The sequence below is a fragment of the Pinus tabuliformis genome, chromosome 4_2 (genome assembly GCF_031772625.1).
Source record: "Pinus tabuliformis cultivar Carrire ecotype Pingquan chromosome 4_2, CPIR1, whole genome shotgun sequence".
Taxonomy (NCBI): Eukaryota; Viridiplantae; Streptophyta; class Pinopsida; order Pinales; family Pinaceae; genus Pinus; species Pinus tabuliformis.
Window position 1 is genome coordinate 660,646,421 of NC_142304.1, and position 9,758 is coordinate 660,656,178.

Consider the following 9,758-nt stretch of genomic DNA (forward strand, 5'->3'; position numbering starts at 1 on the left):
TCCAAGAATTGCCCACATGGGAGCTGTGTGGCTCTTGCCCGCCTATGACAGTAGCAGCAACAACAATGGTGATGCTCGTCTGCTGCAGGGGTTCGAGAAGAGGATCCTCTCCCTGGTCCTCGTCTGCTGGGCTGTCGCTCCCGTAATTTGACCATGTTTTCTTCGTTGCCACCCGCGTATGCCCACACCAATGGAACGATTTCTGAGCACCCTCCTCCTGCACGCGAGTTAGCCCTTCTCGCATCCAATTGAACCAGAAACCCCTCGAATTGCCTCCTCTGCTTCCGGCTACAACCTGAATTGCAGCGGCCGACCACAGCTTGAATTGCAGCAAGAGGCCTAACATCCACCACCTCGCAGCCTCTCTGCTCTCGCACCCGTCTAACTTTAACCTGCCAATGCACCCACATCCTCTGTTGATAACGTGTGCCATTCCCTCTCTGCATCCGAGCATTAACTGCACTCTGCGCCACCATCGAGAACCTCTGCCTTGCATTGAATGCCCTTTGCTTCTCTGCTTAACCATTATACTGTGACGGCGGTCGAACCAGGCTCATTAAGGTTACCACGGGGCGGCACATGCTGGGCATGTGGCACGTCCCCCCTTGACAGGTCATCACCCGCATCCGGGGATTCAGCATCCCTGTGGAGTATGCTTTCACAGTCCTGTTTCTGTTGGTTGTTTAGGATGCAATCCAGTTTGCCTTCTAGGAAAGGCTGGTCACAGTCTACCCCAATATTTGCCAGGAGATCAGCTATCTTATTACCCTCTCTTTTGGTGTGATGGAAGGAAAGGGCATTGTGATTGCACAGTTCATAAGCAATGTTGCTTAGCCTGGCCTCTAATCTCCAGCTGTTAGTTACCTTCCTGGCTTGAGAGCCATTTTGAATGCGAGTTGCCATGTTTATGAGGATTTGTGAATCGCCCTCTACAATCAGCGGTTGAAGATTAAGGCGTCTTGCTACCAGGATCCCCTGCCACATCCCTTCCAACTCCGCCGAATTGTTGGTATCCCATCCTATATTGCCGAAGTAGATCTGTAGGGGAGAGCCGCTGTGGTTCCTTATGATGCCCCCAAATCCTGCTGGCCCAGGGTTGCCTTTCGAGGCTCCATCAAAATTAAGTTTGTATGAGTTGATGGGTGGGGCAGTCCAACCAGTAACCTCCTTGCCTTTTCGGTTCGCTGTCTGATGCATGGTGGGCTCTTGTAGCAGCTGCAACTTCCAGTTGTCTAGGATGTTTTTCTCGTTGTCTGTTGTGGGGAGATCCTCTTTAGTCCATGTTCTCAGAAGCATGGTTTCTTGGAGATTGCTGTGTATGCTGTTCCAGATGTTCTCAGTGGTCCTACTTTGATTTTTGAATATGCGCCTGTTCCGCTCCTTCCAGATGTTCCATAATAGAGTGCCCGGGATAATATTCCACAAGTGGTTGAGAATCTCACAATTGTAAGGTCTTTTCGGCCATTGACGGATGGTGTCTATGATACCGTCAGCTTCTCTGCATCGCCTTTGGCATCTGAATTCTACCTTTTCCCATAAATGAGTGGCGATTGAGCAAGTTTCCAGGAGATGCTGCAATGTTTCCTCATTTTGAAAGCAATTATGGCATATGGAAGGTCCTTGAAAATTACGTTTCCTTAGCTTGTCCCATGTGAGAATCTTCTTGTGCCCAACCAACCAGAGGAAGTGTGATATTTTAGGCCAGGCTTTGAAGCTCCATATCCTGTCCCATAGAGGATCCGATCTGATGGGGAAGTTGCCTAACAGATTGTAGGCTTCTGAGGTAGAGTAGGTGCCCTTAGGTAGGTAGCCCCATCTGAGAATGTCCTCATTGTTTTCATATCTGATTCTTCTTTTTTTTAACTCGTTTTCTAGTGCTGCTGTCTCCTGGGGGCTATTGCTGTTGGTTATTCTATTGCCTGATTGCCATTTCCTGAATCCGTTCTCCACTTCCTGTGTCCAGAATTGATGCACCTTGGCTTGCTGCTGCTCCTGGCTGCTTGGGATGGTCATTGCAGAGAGAACACTTGAGAGTTTGGGCATCTGGTTCCAGGCATCATTCCAAAACCTAGCACTGTGACCATTCCGTATTTCCCAAAAGCTGTGTTTCTGAACGAGCTGATGATGTTGTTTGGCTGCGTTCCATATAATGGACCCATTGGCAGTGGGCATGAACCTTATGAGTTCTGCTTGGGGCATGTTGTTGGCGTATTTTGCAGTCCATATTTTGGCCCATAACTTGTCTGGATTAGTCATCCATTGCCACCATATTTTGGCCGTCATGATGGCGTTGCTGTACTCAGGGTCCCGAAGACCAATTCCGCCTTTGTTTTTGGGCTTACAGACAGTGTCCCATTTAACCAGTGCCCATTTGCGATTGGTAGCAGAACTTCCCCAGAGAAAGTCGCGCTGCAGATTTCTCAGTCTCTTTAAGACCCACTTAGGTGCAGCCAGGATGGAGAAAAGATAGAGAGGCATGGCTTGAAGGATGGCCTTGATAAGCACTACCCGGCTAGCCAGATTTAGGGAACGATTGGTCCATAGATTGAGCTTGGACTCAAGCTTCTCCAAGAGGGCACGCCATGCAGGCTGCTTTATAGCCGAGTCTGTGAGGGGAGCCCCCAGGTACGTGGAGGGGAGAGAAGCGGATTGGAAACCCAGGATACGGGAGACAGCGAGCTTAACAGATGGAGGGGTATGGAAGAAGAATATTTGAGATTTGGAGCTATTGACATGAGTGCCTGAGGCCTTTGAGAAGTCGTTGAGCAGGGTTTTCAACCTAGAGGCTTCCTGAGCTGAAGGATAGCCATAGAGCATGGTGTCATCAACAAATTGCTGATGAGAGGAGGCCGGTGTGCTGTGAATGGAGATCCCTTTAAGCTGGTTAGAGTGGAGGGCTTGCTTGATGTGCCTGCCTAGACCTTCCGCCATAATCACAAAAAGGAATGGGGAAAGGGGGTCCCCTTGTCTGATACCCCTGGAGGGTTTGAAGGGACGGGAGGGTAAGCCATTGACGAGGATGGAGAAATGAGAGGATGAAATGAGGCTCATGATCCATCTTACCCAAGAGTCACAGAATCCAAAAGCTTTCAGCATATGTTGGATATAAGACCAGCTGAGCTTGTCGAAGGCCTTGGAGAGGTCGATTTTAAGTAACATACCAGCTTGGTTGGATTGCTTGAGCGAATGTATGATTTCATGAGTGAGGATAATACCGTCCATGATCTGTCTACCCTCAACATATCCTGACTGCTCCGGAGAGATGAGCATGGGTAGAAGAGGTTTGAGCCTGTTGGCTATGACTTTGGATATGACTTTGTAAAGAACATTACAGAGGGCAATGGGTCTAAATTTATCAGGGGTGATGGAGTTTTCCTCTTTGGGGATGAGAGCTATAAAGGTGGAGTTAAGGGAGGGGAGCAGCCAACGAAGGGCTCTGGATTCTTCTACTATTTGCCAAACCTCCAGTTTGATCAGGTCCCAGAAAGCATGAAAAAATGTAGTTGTGAAACCGTCAGGGCCAGGGGCTTTACCTTCTTTGAGCTGCGCCATGGCTTCGTCTACCTCGTGAATGAGAATTGGGCGCATGAGCAGCTCGTTGTGCTCCTCTGTAACCAGCCTGGGAATGTTGCTGGTAATTTTCTCAATTGCACTCTTCCTATCCACCGTCTGCTCCTGGTGTACCTGCTTGAAGTGATTGATGAGGATTTCCTCTATCTTCTCATGATCTTCTTCTTTGGTTCCCTCTGGGCTTTGGATGAAAGGAATTTTGTTGTGCATTCTTCTTTGCACTGTAGTGTTGTGAAAGAACTTAGTGTTGCGTTCCCCTTCTTTTAACCACCTGATTCTTGATTTTTGCCTCCAGTAGATTTCTTCCTGCTTTCTTCGTTCTTCGAGCTGATTGTAGATATGCTTCTCTTTGTTCAAGGTTGCCTCCGTGTGCCCTGTGTTGATTACTGTCTGGTGTAGATCCTTGAGCTCCTGATTGAGCTCCTGTTGTGCTTCAAAAATGTTCCCAAAGGTCTCCCGATTCCATCGTTTAAGGTGGCCTTTTAGGAATCGCAGTTTCTGTTGTAGCTGGTACATCCTTGAGCCTTCTGGTGGGACAAAGGAGGTCCATATGGTTCTGACGAAGTCCTTGAATGCTGGATGCGTTAACCAAAACCCTTCAAAGCGGAATGGTTTTTTGGTTCTGTCCCCTGGTCGTTGCCAATGCAGAGCTATTGGCCAGTGATCCGATCCAGAGTGTGCCAAAATTTCCGCAGTGAAGTCGCCACCGAGATGGATCGCATTATCCGAGATCAAAAAGCGATCGAGTTTGGAGGCAATCTGGTGCCTACCTCCTCTATGATTGCTCCAAGTGAAGGTTCCATTGCAGAAAGACATGTCGATGAGAGAGGCGTTGTGGATGAAGTCCTTGAAATGTTCTGCTTCAGGTTCCAATCTGGATCTTCCTCCTGTTTTGTCCTCGATTTTGGTTATCATATTAAAATCACCTGCAACTATCCAAAGCGGATGCTGCCTGTTGGCGTTTAGCGCCTCAATGGTATCAAGGAGCATTTTTTTGCTGCCCCCGTCCTGCGGAAAGTAGACATTGGATAAATTTCCATGAACCTTGGTGCCCAGAATGTGAAAGGCAGCTTGAATGAGGTGATGGGAGGCGTGGAAGTCAGTAAGCGAAATTGCCTGTGTGTTCCAGGCGATTGCTAGCCCTCCCGAAGCCCCCGTTGCATCCACGGCTACTGAGCGGCAACCTGGCCAGGCCTTTGAAAGTATTCGACCTAGCGTGTGACTATTGCATTTTGTTTCTTGGAAGAAACACATTTGCGGTTTTTCCAACTTGATCATGTTTTTTAACATCCTAGATTTTGCGGGGCTGTTAAGCCCTCTTAGATTCCAGGAGATAAGCTTCATGGATAACTAGTTTGGGTGGGGCTGAAGTACTTCGTAAGCTTCGCATACCTCCCTGAGTCCACCAGGAGTTTGCCTACCTCCATTGTTCTCTGAAGATCTGTCTTTCTCCCTCTTTTTTTGGAATCCTTTGGACGTAGATTGCTGTCCCAAGCGCCATCAGGTTGAATGCCTAATTGCTGTTGGTGGTAGGCTCTGGAGATGACCTCTTCCAGCTTTTCTAAATCAGTCTCTGAGATGGAGTCATACACCTCTTTCCTACAAGCTAGCTCCAATCCAATGATGTCCAAGCCATGGAGATCTATGCTTTCAGGTTCTACTTCCATGATTTGAGCTTGACTTGTGTCTTCTTGAGTGATCTCTGAGATCTTTATGGGTGTCGACGTCTCATTCTTCTCCTTTTCCTTGGGGATCTCCTCTGGTTCTTTCTGGTGCCTGCTTAGGATGGTCGGGATTAGAATGGGGGTTTTTGATTTGGGAGGGGGACTGGAAGGGGGGGGTGGGTGGAGGAGGATGGGCGAGATGGGGTGTTATTGTCATGTAAGACTTGATCTTCAGGGAAATCGCTGAGAGACTCAAAGCTGTTCTTGGAAGCAGGGTTGTGGGAGTTGGGAGGCTGGGGTTTAGAGGCGTTTGGGGGCTTCTTATGCGTGCGTTTTCTATAAGAGACCTGGGTGAAGCCATCATGAGATGGGGGATCAGAAGATTCAGGCGGGCTGGCTTTTGCAGAGAGAGGACAGTCTCTAAACAGATGCCCTATTGCATGGCATCTACGACACCTGAACGACACATGCTCATAGTCTAGGGGCTGAGTCCATTCCTCGTCGCGATGGGCTAGGGTTATTGAGTCAGGAAGAGCTTCATTAAGACGGATGAAAACACAGATCCTTGCGTAGGATATATACTTACGAGTTTTTGTGTCCTCAGATGCTCTGATATATTGTCCCACTCCATTACCTATGCGCTTCAAACTTTCCTCTTCCCAGTATTCATCGGGGAGCGAATATAACCTGATCCAGACCGGAGCCCATGTGAGATCCTCCTTGTCAGGGTTGAATCTGGGTTTCCAGTTTGTGATATAAAGGCCTGCTGAGTTAAAAAAGTACGGCCCCCCTCCTAAGATCCTGTATTTATCTTCTAGGCAGTAAAAGATGGCGGTGAAGAAGCCCTTCGGCCCTAGCTGGAGAGAAACATCTCCCTTAGGCTTCCACTTTGCCGCGATCCATCCATTTAGGGCCCGTTCAGTTGGCCAGAACCCTATAAATTTGCCAATGATTGCATGATCTGTCATAAACTCAATCCTACTGTCAATCTTATCTCCAGGCAGTTCTATGCGCGGCCTAACCTTGGCTACCGGTCGGCAGGTGGAAGAAATGACCTGCGGTTCAGTCGTCTGGGTGTCTTGTGCTTCTGGTTTATCATTGTCGTCTTCCTGATGCTTTTTCCCTTTGCTCAGTATGTCCGGATCCACAGATCCAAATGTGACTTCAGGTCCCGTGCCATGCTGTGAAGGGGAGGGCTTTGACGCCCCCCCCGGGGGTTGAACCATTGTTGTTCGCTGCTCCCCTGCAGCTCTGTCACGCTGCAGCGAATAATGATCAGAGCTTGAGCCTGATCCGCCGTGCAGAGTACGCCGTCGAGGGTTTCGTCCTTCGAACCCTAGCTCAGTCGCTCCTCATCCTCCGTTGTCACAAAATTTTTGATGTCTTATTCATGTTTATATGTTATTATTATTATTATTTAATTTTATTTAATTTGTGTCTTTAAATTATTAATTTCAATTAATTAATTAGACTTATGATAGGTGAGATAATATTGTAGTATTATCTATAATCCTAGAGGTGATTTTTAATACTCCTGGGATGGGAGTTTATGGGGAACTCAAAACTATGTTTTGAATAGATGTTTGCATGACAGATTGAACCAGGGTTTATGGAGGACTTGGGATAGGTTTCTGTAATGGTTACCGAGCAGGTGTTGATGGATTACCCTGAACTGGCTGTTGGAATTGTATATTAATGCCTTGAACATGCATTTGATGAATAGGTTGATAGATTGGCACTTGAGGAATGCTGGAAATGGATGTTAGTTATATCAAGGATTCTACATGTGTTCATCCGAGGGACCAGAGTACCAACAACAGGTTGACCCAAACTGGCTTGAGGGATCTAACCATAAGGTGGATAATTTCTGATAGGAGGTTTCCCTCCACCTGTAGGATAAGATCCAGATAAAATTTGTCCTTCAAGAGGAGGATATGATGGTTTCCCCCCAGGCAGGTAATAACTTCCTGTTGGGTTTGTTTGAGGATTACCCACATTGCCAGAAATCATGTCTATGTATTGATCAAATGTCAAACCCTAAAGTGTAAGATCAATTAAACCCGTTGACATATTTAAGGTTTGATTTGAGGGATAAGCTCCTGAATATGTCCCAGAAAGAGATTGATATACAGGAAGCATTGATGGGCCACCATATAAAGTCAATTCAGGAGGAGTAGAAAACATAGAAGTATCTGACCACATGGATCCAGAAATCATTCTAGAATAATCGAATCCTAGTATGGTAGAATAAGGAGTAGTGTATCATGGAATTCCTTGACCTAAAAATTTCAAGGGTGTAAAATACTAAGAGCAGGTCAAAAAGAGGAAAAGAGAAGTTACTGAAAGTCAATTTAGTCACCGGAAAAAACTAGCATATTGCACGATTCTTCATCTTTGTCAGAAGTAAGTTATTTGATATTAATAAGACCAGGAGGTAGACTATCAGTAATAAGGAGTTTTACTCGTGGTGATCATGGAGGAGTAGGGGCTAAAGTAGCTGAATTTGATTTAGTTTCAGAAGCATCATATTCAAATTCTTCAATATCGGCTTCGGTCAATTGAGAGTCTGAAGTTTCACCAATATCTAATTCAGATTGAATAAGTTCGGTAACTATTGGATCAGTTACTTATGAGTGTGATTCTAGTGTTTGAGGTTGATTAAATTCATATTTTTTTACTCCTAGAATAGTAGACATTTCTTGTTGATTCACTTTAGCTCCTATTACATCAAATTCTATAATAGTAGAAGCTTCAACTTCATCTGTAGGTCTGAATCCTTTTGATTTTGATTTTTTAGATTTAATATTTTCTAGCTGACTCAACGTATATTCAGGGGGTTGACCCAAAATTCTATGTGATTTTCATGGTAATTCAACCATGATGATTTTTTAAAATTGATAATTCACACATTATCAAAATTACAACTAAAGTCTCTAAAAAGTGAAAAACAAACAAAGTAATAGACGCTAAAAATCTATGAATTCAAACCATAAAACTCAGCTTTCACATAGTTAAATATTTACTAGTTGGTGATGAAATCCAACTTCGTAGAGATCAAAGTGAAAATCTTTATAGATAAGAGTGTTTGGAACCAGTTACCCTGACAACCTACTTAATGAAATAGTCTAGTGCAAGTAACTTCGCTTATTCCATCTTGAGCAAGGATTACCCGACAAAAAGTCCAAGTGAGTCTAGTCAATGCTTGTTCCAGGTACAGTAGGACTTACTCTCTATCATCACCTTAGGTAGAGCCCTAGGATTATTGTCACTAAGTTAACTACAACAATTTTACATGGGGGGACAGTTGTAAATCAGAGGCACATGCAAGGGAAGAGAAACAAAGCTCAATCCCCTTGAAATCTCCTCAACGTGGTTAATTAGAGGTTTACTTTCAACTGACCCCAAGTACCTTTCGGCACCGTTGTAATACGTGAAAATTTATCTATCATAGCTAATGAAGTTGGTATGATCACTTCACCAGATCTGACATGACATGGTGCTTAACTCATGTATAAGAAGAGCTTCCTAGCGCAAAACTAAAATAATTGGATCTCTCCCTAACTCAAGATTCTATTGATTGTTTGTAGCTTTGGAAATTTTACTTCCTTCCCTATTCAAAATCCCTACACTTAAGCTACTATAGGTGGTAAGAGCCCTAAAAATGTAAAATAATAATTGATTTTAGTTAATGTTGTGTTATTAATTTGTTATTTATTTAATAGGTAATGAGAGTAAAACTGATGATATTATGACTCGATTCGGAATTCTAATGCAATCAAACATGCAATTTGTAATCTATTGTTCAATGAAATCCTATATACAAGAAAGTGAGAGTTTCTTTTATTTTTGTTTCAACTAAAAATTCAAAACTCAAAACTTGACTTAAAATTCTTTTCGCAAGCTAGCCAATTTCACTTTGAATGCAATCTAGATGCAGAAATAAACTAAGAATTCAATTTCGCCTAAAGAACAAACAAGCTCTATCACTAATCACTTGAAATTTTCAAAACACACAGGAATCAAACAAGAGTTGGAAAAAAATTAACTTCCCCAACAAATTCTTTTAACTAATGATGCCAAAAGTGAAATTATGAAAGAATTCAAAAGTGAAAACAAACAAATTATTTTAATCATTTAGTAATGACAACCATTTTTCATTAAAAAAACATTAATTTCTGAGAAACCCTAATTTTCAATGAAACAAACAATTTTTTCCCAAATAAGAAAGATTGATAATGGATATGGTATATTTGACACAAAAAGAAAGGAATTTAGTAATCTCAAAGACAACCTATCTCTTTATTATCAGTGAGCAAACAAGCCAGACAAAACCCTAACTAATTTTGCAAAAGGGACCAATTCTTAGAAAGACCTCACAAAGCACTCAAACAAGTTAAAAAAAAGATATTCGACAATTGAAACAAATATGATGGCTCTTTTAGAAACCAAAATTCAGACTCTAGGTAGAGGAAAACCTATTTTTTCAAAAATTTCTAGGAGCTGTGTAGGTAAGTAGTATAAACC

General features: G+C 43.7%; 1 protein-coding gene across 1 annotated transcript; it reads right to left on the reverse strand.

The window, feature by feature from the left end:
* Positions 1-525: 525 nt before the first annotated feature.
* On the reverse strand, positions 526-4,824 carry LOC149171142 (uncharacterized). Its single transcript, XM_089425858.1, has 2 exons — positions 3,958-4,824; positions 526-3,684 (listed from the first exon to the last, which is right to left on the reverse strand). Exons 1-2 carry the CDS (start codon positions 4,822-4,824, stop codon positions 526-528), a joined length of 4,026 nt encoding a protein of 1,341 aa, XP_089281984.1.
* Positions 4,825-9,758: the final 4,934 nt, after the last annotated feature.